We start from the raw sequence: 21,511 nt of genomic DNA, 5'->3' as shown, positions 1-21,511 counted from the left end.
TTTTAATTTTAATGATTCAGAATGAGTATAAGCGTAGAACTGTCTAAAAAATCCCTAGTCATGCTAATAACAGTACAATACCATTGAGTGATATCATCCGAAAATCCGAATTGCATCCAAAATCTGTATAGGATACTACCTTTTCATCATATACCAGTATCAAAGATGAAAAGAAACTGCAGAATAATAACAGGAAAAGGAGAGCTTTTCTATAGAATTTTATTAATGTAGTCAGAAGATTACAACGTTTAATCAGCTGTAACTACAAAAAGAATTTAAAGAACCCTACCAAGGGAAGCAGCAGACTAATGTTAAAGAAGAAAAAACCCTAAAAACATGAAGACTCCGGAAATAGCCCATAGTCTTCACAAGAATTGGTTAACCAAATTTTATAAAAAAAAAAGGTGGGAAAAAATAAAAATAAAAAAGATGTACAGTAAACCACTTTCTATGTTTCCCCAGATGCAGAAAGGTTCTCCCGCCAAAGACAGAAAAACACTCCAGCTTAAGAACCCCCAAGAATAACAACTGGTGCGACACGCCCCAATTTAAGGCCTGCACAAAAGAATTTCAAATCTTCTAGCCACGGTTAATTCCTCTGCTGCTTCCAAAAATCAAATTTCTGTAGTACTTTTCAATGTAGTTAGGACCCCCGCGTTAAAAGAAAATCAGAGTTAGCAAAGTCAGACCCCTCCTGGTGGTTGCCCGGAGAGTGGACTAACTAAATTGTTGTCTTTTTTTTTTTTTTTTTTTTCTTTTTTATGTTTAATAGTTAATCTAACCTGCTCTCTGACCCAAGAAATGTAGGGCCTTTCACTTTAAGACGCTTTGGACCTATCTCTAAGAGATGCGGTTCTCTTGTTATCTTTCCAATGTTCTGCTGGAATCTTCCACTCGAGGGATGATCTCTGTGTCTGATACTTGGTCCATCACTAGGCGTCCTTTTTACTTTGATGGATATAGGACCATCCCTCGTTACAATAACCTTGCCATCCTTTAAGTGAATATCACTTTTCCTATTCAACTCACAGTGATTACCGGGATCTATCTCCTCAACTCTTCCTTCCGGCTGAAACTTCTTCAACCTTTTAAGCCCCTGAAAGTAAACATGATACAACAATGTCACAAATGCTTTGCCAGAACACTCGATAACATAGTTCAACATGTAAAAGCCAGATAACAAGCATACAAACTTATCCATCATATATAAGCATACAACTATGTCATAAACAAAACAGATTTTCGCAATAAATTATCCAACAATATATAAGCAACGGAAATAGATATCCCAAAACGAAATCTCCTAATCCCTTAATTAATCCAATTCACCTATTTGCAAGATCCCATATTAAAACAGAGTAACAAAGAATAGTAGCTTGTGCATGGTCAAATTAAAGGTTCACAAGCCCGAGTGATGTACAAAAAGGGGTGGACCATGGCAAACTATCAATGAGTTACATCAGTCTACAACCACCTCAATCAAGTCTGTAAATTAAGTTCACAAACATTGGCAGGGTAGTTAATGAACCCACATGGCCATAAAGTCTACCCAGATCATAGAACTCCCCGTATAGATTATATAAATGTTGTGATACGATATGTCAGTAAGGAATACTCCCTTCAATTAAATTTGTTAGTCTCATATCCTATATTGGGCATTTCAAAAAAATCCACCCATATTGAATATATTCCATCTAAATTAATTTTTTTTTTCCTATTTTACCCATATTGACTAAATTCAAAGCTTGTAAATTGAGGACATATTGGTTGGTTAATAAAATGTCAAAAGAATTCTGAAAATTAATTGATTGTGGATTGATAATGGCTTTCAGTAAGGAAATCCCTCATTTGAATTATGCAATTCTGGCTGATGTTTTCCCAAAAAAGATCAAATAAATTTAATAAGGCAAAACTAATGATGAATTGTTTCTGTAATTTAATGTTAGATTCCAAATATTCTTTTCTTATTTTACGTGATTGATTCCATATGGGACTATCATATGGAAACGATGGGAGTACTAATTATACTCAAATACAAAGACAAACTAGAAACATCAGCAATACCTGATGTTTTGCGTAATCCGAATTGCTCTCGCCAATTACACTCTTCCTCTCAACCTTCAAAGTAGATCTCCGTTTCACCCTGAATATCTCTGAATCAGAATCATCACTGCAGTGATCAGCACTGATTGACAAATTCGATATCGAAGTCTGACATGAATTTGAATCTATACAGTCGTGTACCTGCAAGCAAAGTGAACAAAATTAGTATACAGTGTCAAGAGGTAGTATTATATAATTTTTACAGAAAAAAGGGCAGCCATCTCAACAAGTAGATAATCTTACATTGTTAGAGTGAGTAAAATCATAACCCCGGAAAGAGCAGAGGGTAGACGCAGCACAAGAAAGCGGAGTTTCTGACGAGTTCGCAACAATTTCTTTACTATTTGGAATTGGACTGCCTTCAAAATTAAAATCTATTTGTGATGGATCATTTACAAAATCATCATTTGGATGCACCTCATTAGTAATATCACAGAAGGGGAAATATTCATCCTCTTCACCAGGAAACATGGTTGACAGCAAAAGCAAATCATCATTTCCCAAAGGCTGTTGAAGCTCTTCCAGTAATCCCTCATCCCGCTCAAATTTCTTTGCTGCATTTTCCAGTTCAGGAAGATCTTTCCTTATAAGTAGCGTACAGCCACCACCGCAAGGGAAAACGAACGAACTCATATCTACAATGAATTATAATAACATTCAATTATAAAAGTGACAAAACTAATGGCCATTAAGTAACAACTTAAAGCACTATACATACCATGGCGGAGGCACGCAAAATGTGACAAACAGCTGCAACCAACAAAAGCGACATAACAGTCACATTTGCACTGACAGCATAAAACTGTGCCATAAGCATCCATAGCAACAGCTGAGCAAAGTTTTGATCTTATTAGACACCATCGAGCACGATGCTGGAATCTCATAAGTTCTACAAATGAAGCCTTAATGGAAAGTTGAGAGCTCAAATGGTAAGCTGCATGATTGAGATCTTCAGGATTAGGACTAGTATGCAAAATCATTGCTTCCTTGCAGAGAAGCTCTTCATGAGGTAATAGAGGAACCCTATTGAGAAATGCATAACGTCGACTGGCCACCGCTCCTAAAGGAAACCAGTCTCCAATTGCAAAGTTTACGGCTTCACCACAATTAAAACCTGCAGATACACATCTTAACATTGATCATGATGTTCCACATGTACAAATAAACAGACAAAATGGGATATATGCAATTCACTGAGGGTATTTGCTAGTCAGAACTTTAGATATAACCAAAAGCAAACAAATGATAACAAACCATTAACACCCATCAAGATCAATGTACTTGTCACAAATTACAGCTGCCAAAAAAGCAAAACTTCTCATAATTTAACCATGTGTCCTTCACCTGAAGCATCTTCGATTGACCATCAAAACAAACAAATTATCAATGGGAAGCACACCAGCCCCAAAACTTTATATCACTGTTTTTGTTGCATTACATAGGATTTTCTTCATTAATTCTGTCATATTAGTTCATAAATAACTCATGCTTATGTTCATCAACTATGTGGATAAGCAGAAACTTCTTCCGAAATTTCTGAAGTGGTCAATATGTTATTTATGAACTAATTTGAAGACCTAAATCCAACCTTTCGTGGCATAACAAAAGAATTAAGACATGCAAGGTGAAACAAATTTCAATTTCCTAGACCTAATTCAGAGATAAAGACCAAAACAAATAATAATTATATGCTCAGAAATTAATAAAGGGGATGAGAGATGCATAATTGCATACAGACACATATATCACTTCATATACCAGGGAATACTGAAAATAAAGGCAGGCAACATCAACCCAATAAGATATTAACCATACCATGGCTAAACCCCGCATGATATGCCCTAGGAAATGTGATTACAAATTCCCCAGGCTTTTGCACAGCCCTATAAACAGGGACACCATGTTCTAACAGAACGCTCGGGGGAAATAGAGTTGTTTTTCCCAGCAGTACATCAAATGCTCCATCTTCTCCATCAGTTGACAAAATATCCTCATTGTATACATGTTCTCGCACAACCTTTTCAAACTGCAAAGCCGCACTGCCAGGTATCCCATACCAAGTTTTAGGAGCCCCACAATGCTGATAATTAATACTGCCATCAGAAAACAAGGAGCAAATGAACAAGAATTTCCACTATAAAGCTTGAAGTTACAAAATACATTCTTCAGAGTTCCAGAATGATATAGTGTATGTACCTGTACAGATAATGATCTTCAACATGCCAGGCAAACATACTAAAAAGCATGCCTATGTAAAGCATAGGATCAGTCACTCCCTGTAAAATGGAATAAAGGTAACCAACTAATTAAAATGGCCCAAAAAATAAAACATGAATAAGGTATCATAATTTACAATAGGTAGTTCTGCATACCGGGATAGCTGCTTCTAGAAGCCGCAAAACAGATTTGGAAAGCCGAGAGAGTTTCTGAAATAAATGAACAAGTAATTTAACTTAAAAAGATACAATGTAGAAACATTAACAGACAACAATAAACCACGTAAATCTCATAGAAAACAGTAACATAATTGATGGTTTATGCTCTTGCACAATAGCCAACAAGTCGCTTCCAAACCAATTAACCGCCAGACCACCCTATTTCTGTTTAAAGGTTAATTTGAAGAGAGAAAAGAGATGAGATATATGACATCTTTATTGCTCTAAAATTGCTTGTTGAATTGAAATCAATGCCACTACAATCAACTAAAGCAAAACATAAGCTACCAAGCATGTTTTCTTATAGACTATTTTAAACCGCAATGATATGTCATAATGGCACAGATTCATTCTTGATCTAGAGGGGAGGCTGATCAATGCACCACAAACTTCTTTCCTACTTCAGATAGAGAGTCTAGTTAAGGAATGGACTGCATTTTAAAGGGTAACTAAGTTCCAAACACATGAAACCAAAAACAGTTCAGATTCAAAGCAATAATAATCTTCTTCTTCTTTGCTTCCCTCAACAGATTATTAACACTGGTGTCACTAAAGAGAGTGCACAGTTATCAAAAGCTATAATTGCTATTGCATACATTTTATTGCAATTATCATTTTAACCATCTGAGAACTGGCAAAATACAGTACACAAACGATCACAAAACAGATTAATTTGGAGTACCTTCAAATTCCATTTGCTTTTACCAAGTTCATCGCTGGGGGAGGATGAAAAGGCACTTCCATCAACATCACATGCATACTCAACTGTTTCCATCTTCCCACAAGCTATTTCATGCCAAAATTCTTTTTCCAAGTACGAAGCAGGAAGACATCCAGTGCTACAATATCGCCGTGAATATTCCTTGTTCGCCATTTTCTCAAAATCACGAAATGCATAATTTCTGGAAGAAAATTTGTTAGTCAGTATTCAGACATGAAAATTCCTCCACTTTATTGATTAATATCATGTCATGGAATAGAAAATCACCTTCCACTCATGAAAAAGGTAACCTTGTCATCAGTGTCCCATTCAGCAAGACGAAGTGGTTGTACCCTTGTAGTAAACTTAAAACCCGCTTTCTCCTTCGTCAATACAACCCCAGCAGGCACAGAAGCATTTATTGGAGAAACTATCTTGCAAATACCTGAAAAAATTCACCTACAGCCAATTAGTATCAAAGAATGCACAGGAAATGCTTGTATCACAAATAGTTGTAATTGCATCAGGTGATAGAGAAGATATACCCACAACAAGATACATGTCCAATAACATACAAATTTAAAATAGCTAGTTACCATATATAGATGCTTCTGGTGCTATTCTTTCTAGATAAACCAAAGGATCCTCAAATTCTTCCTTTGTTGGACGATACACAGGACACTCTGGGATTTTATCAATCCAATCTAAATCGGACATGTTAAACTTCTCCACCTTGCGCTTTGGAAAAAACTTCTTCCCATTTGAAGCAGCACCGGAGCAATTAAACAAATCTGCACCACCATGTATTCTTGTGCCACATGATGCTGAAGATCTCAATGCATCGCCTCCACTTCTAGCAATCATATTAGCAACCTTGGTACCCCCGTTTCCTGTTTCTGCCTTGATTCGCTGAAGCCTTTTCTGCTTCAGCGTCTCTAAACAGCTACTTTTAGTCTCTTTCGACAAACAGACCCGCCCTTCCACCTGGAATTCCGGTAAAGATAACATGAGTGGACATATAGATGAGACACAACGAAAGTATGCATAACATTCAGTCTACAATTACTGATCCAGAGCTATCTTTAAAAAGCTAAGAGGTCAAATTTTTAGGTCATACAATAAATAAATGAAGGGACCTTGCCAATTCAATATGGAAGAAATCCAGACTTTTTGAAAAAAATAGCGGCAAGGCAGATTATCATGTGGGAGCTTAGTACGAAATTACCCATACAGCAACTAGTTGGCTTGAGTCTAAAAGGATCAAATGGTGGCACACCTAAGTTCAAAAACTATTCTTGGATTGTAGAGTTGTAATAAATAACAGTCAGCAAAACCAGAATAAGACGTATATCATGAATCTCACGGGCAGAAACGGAAGCACGCTAGCATGCCCCATGCCTTCTATCAGGCCATGCACTAGATTACTACCATGTATATCAAAAGTTTTTACTGGCACAGAGATAGGCTTCTGCATTTGAGGAAAATCAAAGAACACTGGCATAGAGCAAACAGTTGATCATAACTAAAAAAACAGAAAGTCAGTCTTGCGCAATTGGAGCAAAAGCTACAAGTCCAACATGAAATCCAGATTAAAAATATACTCCTTATGAAACTTATCATTACAACTGTAAACCTCAGAATCTTTAATTGAACTGATGAAACTATTCCCTGAGTGCCAATAACCGTCTCACAAGCTTCCATGATCAGACTCCAATCTATACGATACTCCAACTCCAAGAAGCAATTAGTAGAAATCCCTCACAACCCCACCACCCTTCCTCCTACAAAACCGCAAACGAGTAAATTGTACAAAGCATTACCACCAGTCCACCACCACCCTCTAAGAAACAATAAGTACAACCCCCTCAACCCTATGCCTTCCCTCCTTCAAATCGCAATGAGTAAATTGCACAAAGCACCACCATCACCCTCCAAGAAAAATTAAGTAAAATCCCTCTACCCCACCCCCTTCTCCTTCAAACCCGCAAACAAGTAAATTGTACAAACAAAAACCACCACCAACACCACCACACGAAGCATTGAATATAGCATTAAACATCCCTAATAAACTCACTCCGTTTTTATGTGACATGCCAGCACTAAAACTCATAAAAGTGACTGTAAAAGTTGAGGAACAATTACCGATTCAAACAGAGTCAACCAAACTTCCTAATAATTGAACAAATCTATGAATTTCCACAAAATTGGAACCCACCAATTCAAAACCACACAAGTCAATTTCATAATTAAAAATAAAAGGTCCTTTTTATGTTGAATTAAAAGGTTTGACCAAACTTCATGCAAAACAAATTTAGGCAGCCACTAAAAATAGAAACCATTTTTTACCCAATAAAATTCAACCTAAGTCTTCAAAGTCAATCTACGCCTTTTTCCGATTCACAATCCAAAAAAAAAAATATGACATAATCAAAGTACATCCATCAGCAGAAATAAATTTTGCTCTAAATTTCTTCTTAAATAGCATATAAATGATTATATCATCTCATAAGACATTAAATTAAGGTCTAAATTACCTTATATGATAATGCACCCTAAAAATTAACCCAAAAAATATTTTTTAAAAAAAAACTAAAATTACATGAAAAAAATTCAAAGAAACAGTACCATCTCATTCCGCGGTTTTCCGCCGTTAATCTCCGTCTTCTTCTCCACCGGAAAATAAATTGAATTTTAAAGGAAAATTAAAAAAAAATTAAGAAGAAAAGCGAAATTCCACCAAACCCTAGATCACGATCTCCACATTCCTCGAAAACAGAGCCTTCATCGTCACCCACATTCTACTCAACCACCATAAAACTCAAGAAATTCATGCAAATTTCACGAAGATCCGAAACTTTCTAATTTCCTTTTTTGTAAAAAAATAAAAAAAAAATATTGAAGAAGATTACGAAGAAGAGAGAGAATGATCTCCGGGAAAAAATTCCGGTGAAAAAAAATAGCCGGAAACCGGGAAACGGAGTTAACCGGTGGAGGAGAGAGAAAAAGGCAGAGAAGATAGGAAAAGAGGAGAGAGAAAAAAGAGTGGGAATGAATGAATGAATGAATGAATAGGAGGGAAGAAGGGAAAAAGCTTAGGAAACCGGAAAAGAGGAGAGAGAAGAAAAATTTATAGTTTTATATTCGTTTGCCTTTAATGGAGGTATAATACGGGATTAGTTTCCTAATTTACGAATTAAAGGGGTTAATCAGGATTTAATTATGGAAATGGGAAAAGAAAAAGGAAAATTAAAATGAAAGGGAAAGTGGGTGGTTGTTAGGTGGTTAAACCGAACCCATTCGCCGACCCCTTGAAACGCGTTTCATCTCTCTTCCCCTTGTTTTGTACACTACTACTCTTTTATTTGACCATTTTACCCTTCGAGTATTGTAGAGTGAATCATATTTGTATGTTTTGGGTAGTTTAGACGGTTTTTTACTTTTTCATTGTGTAGGAGGAGAGTCGTGTAAGGATAGTGATGCATGTAACACTTTTTTATACTCGTACTTTGTAGCCCATATTATGTCATTAAATTGATATCTACTTTGTATATAGCAACATTAATCGAAACTTTATATAAAATGTTGTGTGTTCATCTTAATTCGTAGATGTTTTACGTGTTAATTTTCCTATTTTTATATAAAGGTATGTTTTATTCACCTGATTTTCACTTATTTGAATTCCCTTAACTTATTAAATTTATTTTAGTTGTAATTTAAATTTGAGTTTCCCTTTCGTAAAAAAAAAATTAAAAATGGATAACTCTATAAAGATTTATTTTTCTTGAACTTATGTTATCAACACTTATCTGAAATAAAATAAGTGAAAATAAGAATTCAAATATCATGTCTCTTATTCATTTGATTCTTCAATCTTTAATTAATATAGCATTATTCAAACCAGCTAAATACTTTAAATTATTAAGGGTTGTTCGGAATCATTATTGGTGTTTTAAATCTATATTTGTATTGAGATGTTAGTATAACACTGTATTCGGTATACTCTTGCTTCATGCGCACATTATTTCACATACCCTTTATTTTGATGAATTACTTCAACAACCATCATACATGCAAAACATTGATTAACCACTTTGATTAAGAACACTATAAAGTGTTTTATCTCCTAATACATTATGATGTTCACATGTTAACATACTATGCATGGATGCATCGATTTGATTTTATTAAAACTAACTAGGTTACCAATTTACCTTTCATGCAACTGTTTTCCAACCAAATCTTCAACTAACAATGGCAAAACTTTGGCCCACAATTGTATATATAGTTGTATGAAAACTTTTTTTTAATTTTAAATTTTTATTTTTTATTTATTATTTTTAATTTATTACAAAGCATTGTGAAAGGTTGGCAAGCTACTAGCTATCATGCAAGACTATGCTAATACATTGCAATTCTATATTTCTATTACAAGTATTTAATTTATTCTTTTCACATCAGCATAAAATGTTCAACATTTATCATTATCATACCAATTTTGATTGTCTCATTTTACTTTGTCCCAAATCTCATTTTGGGGAGTCCTTATTTGGTTGCATTTATCATTTTCAATTTTTTTTATTTCTTTTTTGTGTATTCTTTGAGTTAGACCCATTAGTCATTTTATTTTTTTCGACCTCTCTTCTTTATCCCTATGCAAATATTATGAATAAGGTAAATTAGAGAGGTGGAATTATAATATAATAATATACAAAGTATGTATTTTAAAATCAAATTAACTTATATCCGACAAAATAATACCAACTTAGGTGATTATTATGTCCTCAAACAATGATTATCACAACTAATCAAATTATTTCAATAATGGATTAATGCTTGTAATGTGACGCACACAGTGAAACATTTATTGATCACATGTTTGATTGACCATTTCAATTCTTCCACTTTTCTTCTATATATTCTTCATTGACTATTATTTCTTTCCGTCATTAGTTTAGTAAACATTATTGTAAATTAAGATAGGTAGACAATAATCGTACTTAGTCTAATCATATTTATCTTCATTATTATATACAAATCCATAGAATTTTATAATTGGTCAAATTAGTAGTTGATTTCTATAATACAAAGTACTATAGTTTAAACTCATGTCAGCATCAACATTACTTGCTACCACTATTTTGGATTTCTCAATATTCAAGGTAGAATTACCAAACAAACAATGCACGTATCAAGATTTTGATGGGAAAACTAATGTTAATGTTAAAATCACTAAAAGGTGGAAAAGTTAGAAAAAAAATAATTTAATTGATGTGATTGAGTGAGTGTACTTTTTTATTTTCATCTTCTATTTGACCAGTGGAGATTTGCATTGTCTACAAATGTCGGATACGAAATGTACTTTAAAGATTCCATCTATATTAATGTGATTTAATATGAATTGACTGAATTCAAAATAGATATACTCACATTAATTGGGTTATGTTACTAAATTCATTAAATTTAATTGGTTGTAATTAGCCTTGATTTCACTTTGTGTTTACACTATTGCACCCCTAATTTATCCAACTGATTATTGATAACTGTAACGTTTTTTAGTTTCAGTACAGTAAAATTTCATTATTATTTGATCTTATTATTTTTTCTCCTCTTATGATCTTTACCTTGACTGTGTATAAAAAGTAACCTTTTTCCCAGTCTTGAGTCTTGACCAACTTTTACATTGTAAAATTAATTTGATAGCTCAAATACAGACTAAATACTACGATTAAGTAATTAGGAACAGAGAGAATACCAACTACATTAACAATCCAACAAAATGTAAATTACTTTCGTTCTAGAACATTATGAATGAAAGTAAAGATTTGGAAGTTTGAAACCATGAAGATGAGAGTAGTTGGTAAATGATGTATACCCATGCAGATTGGTAAAATAGCAAAGAAATTAAAGCATTAATGAGAAAAACATAAACATAAAAAGCTAACAACTTTTGATACGTGTGTTTCTGACCATAGACGTGGTCGTAAATGTGGGTAACTAAAGTTTGATAGCGTAGAATAGGTCTTTGAGAATGTACGCCACTTATTCAATCCGAATTTCCGCAAACAAAGAATAGGATTCATGATTCAGGAAGCATCGCCGCATACGTATCCCTCAGTCTAGCCACGGGATTAGGGTGTCATGCGCTGTACATCCTACAACTCATTTAACACCCTTCTTCTATACAAGTACTCCTTTCGTCTTAATCTTTCTTGAGATAGGAGGATTACTTATACTCGTATGCTTTTTTATTAAAAAATACTTTTTTTGTTTTTATTAAATGCATCCGTTTGATTTTTACACTATTTATATGCCATGTTTGACTTAATTTTTTGGTATTATAAAATAAATAAATATTATTACATAATGTCTACTTTCATAATATAATTTTGTTACAATTTTTTTACTAATAGACAATTAAAAATATTAACGGTCAAAGTTACATCTTAGCATATGTGCCGGTCAAACTGATGCATTTACAAAAAACCAGAGGGAATAAGAATAAAAACTCATTCCGTCTATTCTATTCGCTGCAGTAACACTCATTTTTTGTATTATAAATAACAAATAACTAAGATTATTAATCTACTTTCTCACTTATTATATACTTTCTCTGTTCTTCTTTTACCGGACCTGTTCAATTTATTAGACCACTCTCAATGGTGAGCAAAAAAAATGCTCACTCACTCTCTCTCTACCCACTTTCTCTCTCAACAAATCTGTTTTGCTCATGGGCAAATTTTTTTTCACAATTTATCTCCCAATGGTGAGCAAAAAAATGCTCACCCACCACTCTCTCTCTCTTACTTTTTCAATACCCCACCATTGCTTTCTCTCTCCTACACAACACTTCTTTATGTATTTATTTCATTTATATTTTAACAATATTACTCCAAAAAAAAAAAACTAGTTTAAATTTCGTTAATTTGTTTTTTTTATTTGTATCCTTTTAATCGTTAAAATTTGTCGTAAAATTAAGTACGTTATATGAAATAATTGTAAAAAAAGCTCAAAATTTCTTAAATATTTTTATTCATTTTAAAAAGCGGTACAACACTAGAAACCAGTAACATTTGCAACGTCATGTGTAATTAAACTTAAGAAATAAAATAAACAAAACTATTAAAAAATAACTCGACTGCGTACGGAAAAGTAGCTACGCCATAGTACTTGGCTTCATTTAAGTCGTGCTAATTTCTCCCTAATTACGTGGCCCGTATCGTAGCCAAATATGTTCGACTAAATCACGTTTCAGAGATAGATGAATTTCTCTGTCACGGAGGGAAGCTTTTCGCTGTAGAAATGCGTTGAAGTCAAAGTTGGTAGGTCGGCCTACGTTGAATTCAAACGGTGGCGTTGTAGATGTTGATGCTGGTGTTAATTCTTGTTGATCTTCTTCGTAGAAGGCTCTTAGAACTTCGGCTCGAGTGTAGTTGTGGCGCTCATCTTCAACAATCATGTTGTGCATAATGATACATGCTTTCATTATGTCTCGCAGTATGTCCTCATCGTACGCCAGTGACGGTTTTCGTATTATTGCAAATCGAGCTTGCAAAACACCGAATGCTCTTACAACGTCCTTTCGAGCAGCAGCCTGATGGTCAGCGAACATTTTATCTTTCTGAAGTTGAGGGGTTGTGATACCCTGAACAAAAGTTGCCCACTTCGGATAAATACCGTCAGCTAAGTAATATGCCATGTTGTATTCATGGTCGTTAACGGTAAAATTTACCGGAGGAGCTCGACGATGCAGAACCTCATCAAACACTGGGGAACGGTATAAGACATTATGGTCATTACAAGATCCAGGAATACCAAAGAAGGAATGCCATATCCATAAATCCTGATCTGCAACGGCTTCCAGTATTAGCGTTGCTTTCTTGTTCCTACCGGCGTACTGCGCTTTCCAAGCCGTTGGACAGTTCTTCCATTCCCAATGCATGCAATCAATGCTGTCTATCATGCCTGGAAAACCACGCAGTTCATTTTGATGCAGTATTCTGGCCAATTCATCAGTTGTAGGGTTTCGCATGTACTCAGTTCCGAACTGATCTATGATCCCGGTACAAAAACGTTGAAGGGAAACTCGAGCGGTTGACTCACTGATTCGAACGTATTCATCCACGGCGTCCGCAGCCATGCCGTAGCCTAACATTCTTATCGCCGCTGTACATTTTTGCAGAGGTGATAAACCTAACCTTCCAGAAGTAAACATCACCTTCAAACGACCTTGTTCATTATACGTACAAACAAAGGTCGTTGCATACGAAATCTTCTTCTAAATTGGGTGGTGTTGTACACAGGATTATCGGAAAAGTAATCATTAAACAACCTGGCATGTCCAATTTCCCTATCTCTTCTATTCATACCCCCTCTAGGTTTTTTTGAAGTGTGTTGGGATTGTGTTTGGGGCATGAGGACAGATGGGGGTTGGTATGTGAAGAGTTCATCAACAAGTTGATCATATTCTTCAGTATTTGAAGAAGATGAGCTTGAACTTGAGCTTGATGATGGTCTAGAATACATCACGTATTAATATTGTTACTTGATGAATTGGTGTGGTTGTGGATATGTGCCATGCCTACTATATATAGCAAAAATATCAAATGAATATGTAGTTACAAATCTGAATGACCACACCAAGTACAGGAATCAAATTTTCAACCACGGAATAGGTATACTATGCTAGTTGTCAGTGACAAGTCTTGAGTGCAATAATGTCGGTATCAATGACACAAAGGTAAAGCATTCTGATAAAGTGAATATAGGAAAACGTGGCTATACAATGACAAAGATTTATTGTAATTATGTCGGTATCAATGACACAAAGTTAAAGCATTCTGATAAAGTGAAATCAGGAAAATGTGACTACACAATGACAAAGATTTAAAGCAATTATGTCGGTATGAATGACAACTTAAATCAACTTGTTAAACAAATTGTCATTCAATATTGGAAAATCAGAATACAAGTGTACATCTTACATTGAAATTAACCACACCACTAATACAACTTAAAAATAAAAGACTAAATTGCGCTTAATAAATAACTTATCTAATACAAGCGTAGACCTACTACAACCAAACATGCTTAAAAGCCTTGTAATTTACCCAGTAAAAAATTCTTGTACGACTCTTCTTCAGAAGTGAGTGGCGTAGGCGAATTCTTCAGAGCTTGCACCATATCAAACCAGGTTTTCATCTTATGAATGTCAAGTTCCTCCCTTTTCCTCTGTTCCTTGTCCTTTTCAATTTTGATCCTCTCTTCCTTCAGAATGGCCTCCCTCTCGCGAATTGTAGCGAATTCCTTCATTCGTTCGCTAAGCTCAGACGAACCACTTTCTGTTGCTACTGCTTTCCCTTTACGCTTCGCCTTTGCTTTCTTGACACCCTCGGGTCGTTGTAAACCGCCAGATGAAAAACCATCCGTAGGGGTTTCATCCCCTACATCATCTCTGGACCTCTTCCCACTTCCAGCACTACCTTGCTCCTCAGCATCACAAGCGGCTTTTCTTTCCTTCAATGACATTGACCATCTCAGCTTTGGCCTCCACTTTGGATCCTTATTAAGCATTTCAATTGCATGAGGAAAAGTGAAATTGCGACTTTGGGCGACATGAAAAAGCTTCGCCGCACTTTTCATACGGTCAGCTTCATTGTAACCACTCCCTCCCTCCGGAAGTCTACCTGCTTCATCATAGCAAGATATCCACTGCAGTGTGTTCGCTGCCAACCTTCTCCAGTGCGACGTCAGACTCTTAATAGGTCTTGACGGAATTATATGCGGCTTCTGCGTATGCAAAGTTTGATATGCTACGTGTACATTGCGCCATAGGCTAGTTGCTTTTTGGCTTGTACTTTTAATAGCATCCTCGCTAATCCGCAAGTACAACCCAATCAGAGCTTCATCTTCCGCAACAGATCAAATACGGGTCGCTCGTGCAGGAACCTGGTTGGGTTCCAGTATGCGAACTGGTGGAGGATACTGCGGCGTCTCTGGTACGCTTTCCTCTTCGTTCTCATCGAAGAGTGTGTTATTATCAAGATCAGTTTCAGGTGTATGATCTTATTTAGCAGGGTTTTGTAGAGGAACCTCAGTGGGTGTCTGATGCAGTGGAGGTGGTTGCGAAGACATATTGCCCATTCTTTGCAAGAACAATTGAAACTCGGGATTAGTTAGGAAATCATCACTAAAACCCGAAAATTGTTGACGGAAATTTGGGTTGTTTGGATCCATTAAAAGATTCTGCATCAAAAAACAAAAGCTAAATATCGTTACAAACATTTACTCAAAAAACAAATTAAAATGACAACAAATCCAAAAAAATATCAACAACTTTCTTCAATTGCATAATGCAATTACATTACATGCCATACAATATTTTTTTTTCTCACAAAATAACATATATACTAATTTTAACACATAACTACATGTACATATTAAAAAAAATAATTAGCCAATAATTGCAACACTTTAAGAACTATAAATTTAGAAATTTATTGAGAAAATATACACAACTTTGTTTAATTACATAATGCAATATAATTTCGTGGCCTATAATATTGATTTTTTTTCAAAAAAGCACATATATACTAATTTTATTACGTAACTACATTTATATATAGCAAAAAAAATTAACCAATAATTGCAACACTTTAATAACTCCAAATTTTTAGTAATTTATGGAGAAAATATACACAACTTTGTTTAATTACATAATGCAATTTAATTTCGTGGCCTATAATTTTTTTTTTCCATAAAATCACATATATACTAATTTTATTACGTAACTACATTTATATATAGCAAAAAAAATTAACCAATAATTGCAACACTTTAATAACTACAAATTTAGAAATTTATGGAGAAAATATACACAACTTTGTTTAATTACATATTGCAATATAATTACATGGCCTACAATTTTTTTTTTTTTTTTAAAAATCACATATATACTAATTATATTATATAACTGATTTTAAAAATTAATTAATTTTTTTTTACCTGAATATGGGTGAATTGCAACAACAATATTCTTCTACAAATTTAAAATACTTTTAAGAAAATTAAAATGTGGAGGATTTAAAGTGTTTACGAAATTATATCAAAATATATCAAAATGCATGTCTATTTATAGAGAATTTAATTTTATGACCGTTGGTAATTTTTTTTTTTTTTTACAAAATATATTTTTCAGAAAATAGATTACAAACATATAACCGTTGTAAACGGCTATAATTTTCTGATTGGCTAGCAAGCTGCACACGCCACGCGTCGCCTCCTCATTCGCCCCTCCGCTGCACGCGTCAGAAGCTCAACAATTTTTTTTTTTTTAAATCTGCAACCTCAAAACGACGCGTTTTGAGGCGCGCCTTTGAGGAAGCTTCATCAAAACGCGTCGTTTTGATTGTGGTTTGTCCGAAATTTTTTTAGTGGGTCTGCCAGGTGTGGGCCCCACAAGGGTTACTGTTCATCAATAAAAATGCTCAAGTTTTGAGCTTTTTTGGTTTTGCTCATGGGCTTTTTTTTTGGATTTCACCAATTTCTCACCATTGTGGTTGGTGATCATTTTTTTTGCTCACAAAAAAAAAATTGATCACCATTGCTAGTGCTCTTACATCTAACCATTATTCTTATGATAGGATACTAAAATCCAATTATACACCTCCTAGTGAAATTTGATCATTCAGCCTTGATATTGTGACAATTTGAGTACAAAATTAAATATGGTATTTCAGGGTTTTGTTTAGACGGTTTTGCATGTAGGACATGCTATTTATAGTCTATATGTTTTGCAAATTCAAAGCAAGGTAGATGAATAAATAAATAAATAAAAGCAAACCCATTTGAAAAGGAACAAATGGGATGTAAAAAGAATGGGTCATTCGCCGCCAGTGCAGGGATCTATGTCTTCAAAAAATGTCAAAATTGAAGTCAAAATGTTGGGTTTTTATTCAAAGTGTTAATTGTATTTAATTTGCTTTTCCCTTCCTTTAGTTCTTACTCGTATCTAAAACAGACCTTTATGAATGAATTACGTTCATACTCCGTATTATGAAAACAAACCAAAAATTCACGTGGACTGTGGTCAGTATCGTTTCTAATGTTGGGCTTTGTTTCGTATTGTTAACAAATCACAAAGTCAAAACTAGTGGCTTCTAACTATGCAGTCGTAAGCCATACTGTAACAATACTAACATGCGTATAATGAAAAATGTTATACATAGCCCTTAAAGCTACATATAAGCATTAAATACACACTAGAAAATTGTATAAATTTAGAAAATTTTAAAAATATAATACTAATTACACTGATTTACGTGTGTTTTTGTCATGAATTTCTAATTTTATACAATTTTCAATAGTATATTTAATGATTATATATAGTCCCTAAAGGCTACATATAATATTACCCGTGTATAATATGAATATATGCTCACAAATACAAGTAATTGTTAATCAAGAGTAGTTTCATTCGTTTCTAATTGTAGTTTTGTACAATTATTTTGACGGTAATTATGTGCATTCACATTATTGCTAGTGCTACCGAATAATACAAGTACTTGATTTAGTGGTGAAAATTTTGAACACAGTGGGAGAAATTTCCATTAGAAATATTTTGAAGGTAGAAATTTCCCCATCCTCAACATATTAATTGTACGGGATTCTAATTTAATAGGATGTCTTTCATGATTTACCAAAAAAACTCTCTTTTAGTTCTACATGCTACTATGAAGTTGTATATTAAAAGCACACCCAAATAAACTTTATCTTATGGTAATTCTGAAATTCCAGCCACTTAATCAAATGCATAAACTTTTAGGAACTTTGTTAGCTAATTTGAGTTGCATTGATTGGTCCAGTGTGAGATTCAATTCTAATAAGACAACGTATCCTTACTTACACTAAAAGGGAAAAAAAAAATATTACTCTTAAAGTTGTCAAATTAGAGAATGGTCATTATACTACTTCCAAATTTCCACTTAAAGTTTTTTTTTTTTTTTTTTTAATTTGATGCTTTGTTAGATGAAACAAACAAAATCATCATCGAATTTTAATGATTTTATCAATATCGTACCTAATTTAAGGTCAAATTTATGTATTAATAATTTGACATCGTGACATGTATTATAAAAAATAGATAAATTGTTGCGAATATTTAAAAACGAGGGAAAATATATTTACCAAGTGACATGCGGAGTAACCATTGTACAAAATTATTTGAACTCTCTTTACAAATGGCCGCAGCTACTAATTTTTTTCTTATAGATGATGGATGGGGTCTATAACTTCTATCTTGTACTCGTACTCATCTAGAGAATTCCATATGCTTTCAACAATACGTGGAAGCCATAACATTTGTCAGTTTTTATCTTCAATTTTTCAGACAACATAACTTTTGTCACCTCATTCACATATATAAATAAATAAACTAAAGTAAAGAGTTGCTGATTTTGATATCCTATGCTCAATTTTTAGTGCATCTTTTTCCTATCCACGTCAGCATATCCCTGCTTTTGTTGTCCAAAAGAGAAGAAAAATACTGACTTAATTCAAAAATAAAGGCAATAATACTTTAAATAGCCTTTTTGTGGGGCATAAATAAAGTTTATACTGTGTGAACCTAAAAAAGTGAGAAAAATATTATTAGTTCACACATCACAAACCATCCACATTATTGAATATAATTCGAAGAATTTGAGTTGAAAATTGAATAATTATTAAGTGAATAATGTTAGGCCGCTATTATATTGCCATGTTTGCCTAAAATGAAAGCCGCAATTAAATAAACCAACGCGCTCTCACTTTTCACTATTGATTTAGAAGAATTATACTTTGTACCTTTCGATATGTATTTCTATTGTTCTAGCAAATTGACATGTGGAAATTGTACCAAATTCAACCAATATATATATTACGTTTTGTGAAAGTACACATTTCATTTACGTAACCAATTAAGAGTGGTCATGTACTAATGAATCTAAATATCTAAGCTAATGAATCATGAATCTAATTCTAATGATGATTGAGTTAAGTCGGTATAGACTTTAAAAGTATTTGGTAGAGTACCTTCTTTTGTCTATAATTCCATAATTAGTATGACAAATACGATTTTTACCTTTTATTTTTTTTTTCTTTTTTTTTGTTGTGTAGCTGGTTTGTGTGTGATGAGAGCGATATATGATATGATGATAGTATAAATGAGATTGAATCTGAAATCTTGATTATCTATTGGAGTTGAATTTTAATTAATTATGTTAATATCTTTAAAGAGCTACTTTCAATGTGTTTCTATATTTTAATGTATGATATACTCCCTTAGCTAGTTAATCAGGTAAGGTTTGATCTATTGACGAGATTCCATCACAATTTGAAGGTATAGGTGGAAATCCTCGTTTTTTTGGAGGTGGAGATCCTCTTATCTTTTTTCCTTATACTTCTAATGCGTTTGGCCTCCCTTAATAGCAACCATCAAAGGAGGCGAAAGATACAAAATTGGGTTTTTAAAAAAAAAAATATTTTAAAACAAGGAGTATCAGCTTGAAAAAAAAAAATAAAAAAATATGAGCAGGTTTAACAAGCAATAAAGGCTTAGCAGCTTCAACTCAATTTTTTCTTTTTGTTTGTATTTTTATTGTATGTCGACTACAGTATACTATTAGAGTGTTCATTTAACAAAAAATATTACCAAGTAAAGCTTGGCGGAAAACTCACATTGTTACTTTGTGGTTACGAGTTCGAGTCCCATCAACTACATTTGCTTGGAAATAGGGGGATTTCCTGACCTCTCCCCTCTACTCTCAAACATTGACATGCGGAGTTGGGCTGACTTAACCTGTGCAAAGTATCAATTTCAGTAGGGTCATTCATCTAACCTTAAAAACAAAAAACAAAAAATATTTGTTTAATGATACTTTTTTTTTTTTTGAAGAATTTTTTTTAAAATGATACTTAATTTCATGATAAGAAACACTAAATGCCATAAATCCACAACAACATAACCATGTTTCCAAAAAGGAACCTAAATCAAGAACAAAAATTTCCTCAAAATTCATCTTTGACTAAGAAACACATTTTTTGATAGTGATGTTAGTAGGCCTGAAACAAAAAATTGACTTTAATGCCAAAAAAGAGTACTACTCTCCAATAATAATACGATCACCATTTGAACGAGTCAAAATCTTCGATAGTAGAATCCCAATTTATTCAACTTTCCCATGATAAATACTAGGATTATTATTACTCCGTATTATTAGTACTCATATTTGAAGATTCCTCTCATTATCCTCTCTATTTCCTTTTAGAAAACAACTTACTTTTTTTCAATTATATATTCGGTGTATAATTTGTCTTCTTATACTTTTCCAAGTCTTTTACATGATGGTCAGCCAAGTCAGCTAAGTATAAAATATTCCCTCCGCTTCCTAATATAAAGTCTCTTTTGGTTTTTGCATGAGAATTAAAAAAGTTGTAAATTCTTTAAAACCAATGATTAAAAGTACATATATGCATGTGGGGTTTGGAATAATTAAAGAGATAGAGAGATAAAGTGTTAGAAATTGATGTTAAAAGTACAAAAAAGTAAAAGAAAAAAGATGACAACTCATTAAAAAGAGGGTAATAATATCAAAAAATACAACCTTTAAATAGAAAAAAACATTGCATTTTGGTTTACCTAAAAAAGAAATGAGGCTTTGTATTAGAGGACGGAGGGAATATCATGGAAACTTCCATTAATAAACATAGATTAATTTTATAATTAAGTTTACAAGTGTCCCTTATAAAATTTTTCAAGTGGGGCCAACCAAAAAGATGCAATTACATTACGTTAAGTAAGAGTATCTTAATCAAGAGTTGAATCAATTATACTCTACCTACCATGATTATATAATTGTTGACCTTATCTTATAAGAATAATCCCTTGAGAACTTTCGGACCATGTAAAAAATACACACTGCTATAGTGCTATGAGTTATATATTTATATACTACGTATATATAAATGTTATCTTCAACCACCATTATTTTTCAGGGTTATTATGTGTCTAGAATGCATGTAATACCTTCTTCCACAATTATTGTTGATCTTTTGGGCGCTATAGAGTAATTTTTAAAAATAACTTCCTAGATTGCATTACTTGAATATTTACGAGTTTATGACTAAATTAAGCGATTTTTGGTGTGATATTACAGCATGCTTAACATATTTATTTTTACCATCTTATACACTCTTAGCTTGCCTCTTGGACTACTAATATGTGTTTAAGTTAGGTTTG

At 33.4% G+C, this 21,511-nt stretch overlaps 2 protein-coding genes across 2 annotated transcripts; both read right to left on the bottom strand.

Annotated features, from left to right (window-relative positions):
- Positions 1-734: 734 nt before the first annotated feature.
- Positions 735-8,621, bottom strand: LOC110732606 (lysine-specific demethylase JMJ706-like). Its single transcript, XM_021912568.1, has 11 exons — positions 7,864-8,621; positions 5,835-6,222; positions 5,527-5,683; positions 5,221-5,440; positions 4,476-4,529; positions 4,300-4,379; positions 3,919-4,196; positions 2,822-3,217; positions 2,347-2,738; positions 2,065-2,244; positions 735-1,096 (listed from the first exon to the last, which is right to left on the bottom strand). The coding sequence occupies exons 1-11, from the start codon at positions 7,864-7,866 to the stop codon at positions 773-775; spliced, it is 2,472 nt and encodes an 823-aa protein (XP_021768260.1). The 5' UTR covers positions 7,867-8,621; the 3' UTR covers positions 735-772.
- A 3,815-nt stretch (positions 8,622-12,436) lies between these two features.
- LOC110732864 lies at positions 12,437-13,390 on the bottom strand. The gene has a single exon (XM_021912861.1). The coding sequence runs from the start codon at positions 13,388-13,390 to the stop codon at positions 12,437-12,439; it is 954 nt and encodes a 317-aa protein (XP_021768553.1).
- Positions 13,391-21,511: the final 8,121 nt, after the last annotated feature.

The sequence above is a fragment of the Chenopodium quinoa genome, unplaced genomic scaffold (genome assembly GCF_001683475.1).
Source record: "Chenopodium quinoa cultivar QQ74 unplaced genomic scaffold, ASM168347v1, whole genome shotgun sequence".
Classification (NCBI taxonomy): domain Eukaryota; kingdom Viridiplantae; phylum Streptophyta; class Magnoliopsida; order Caryophyllales; family Amaranthaceae; genus Chenopodium; species Chenopodium quinoa.
This window is presented reverse-complemented; position numbering and strand designations above follow the sequence as displayed.

Excerpts from the sequence above, each read along its gene's own strand:
- LOC110732606 (XM_021912568.1), bottom strand. Across the intron at positions 4,530-5,220 it reads AAAGCAAATGGAATTTGAAG|AAACTCTCTCGGCTTTCCAA; the intron begins GTACTCCAAATT and ends CATTTATTTCAG. Across the intron at positions 4,380-4,475 it reads TTCTAGAAGCAGCTATCCCG|GGAGTGACTGATCCTATGCT; the intron begins GTATGCAGAACT and ends TCCATTTTACAG.
- LOC110732864 (XM_021912861.1), bottom strand. The coding sequence starts at position 13,390 with ATGTTAGGCTACGGCATGGCTGCGGACGCCGTGGATGAATACGTTCGA.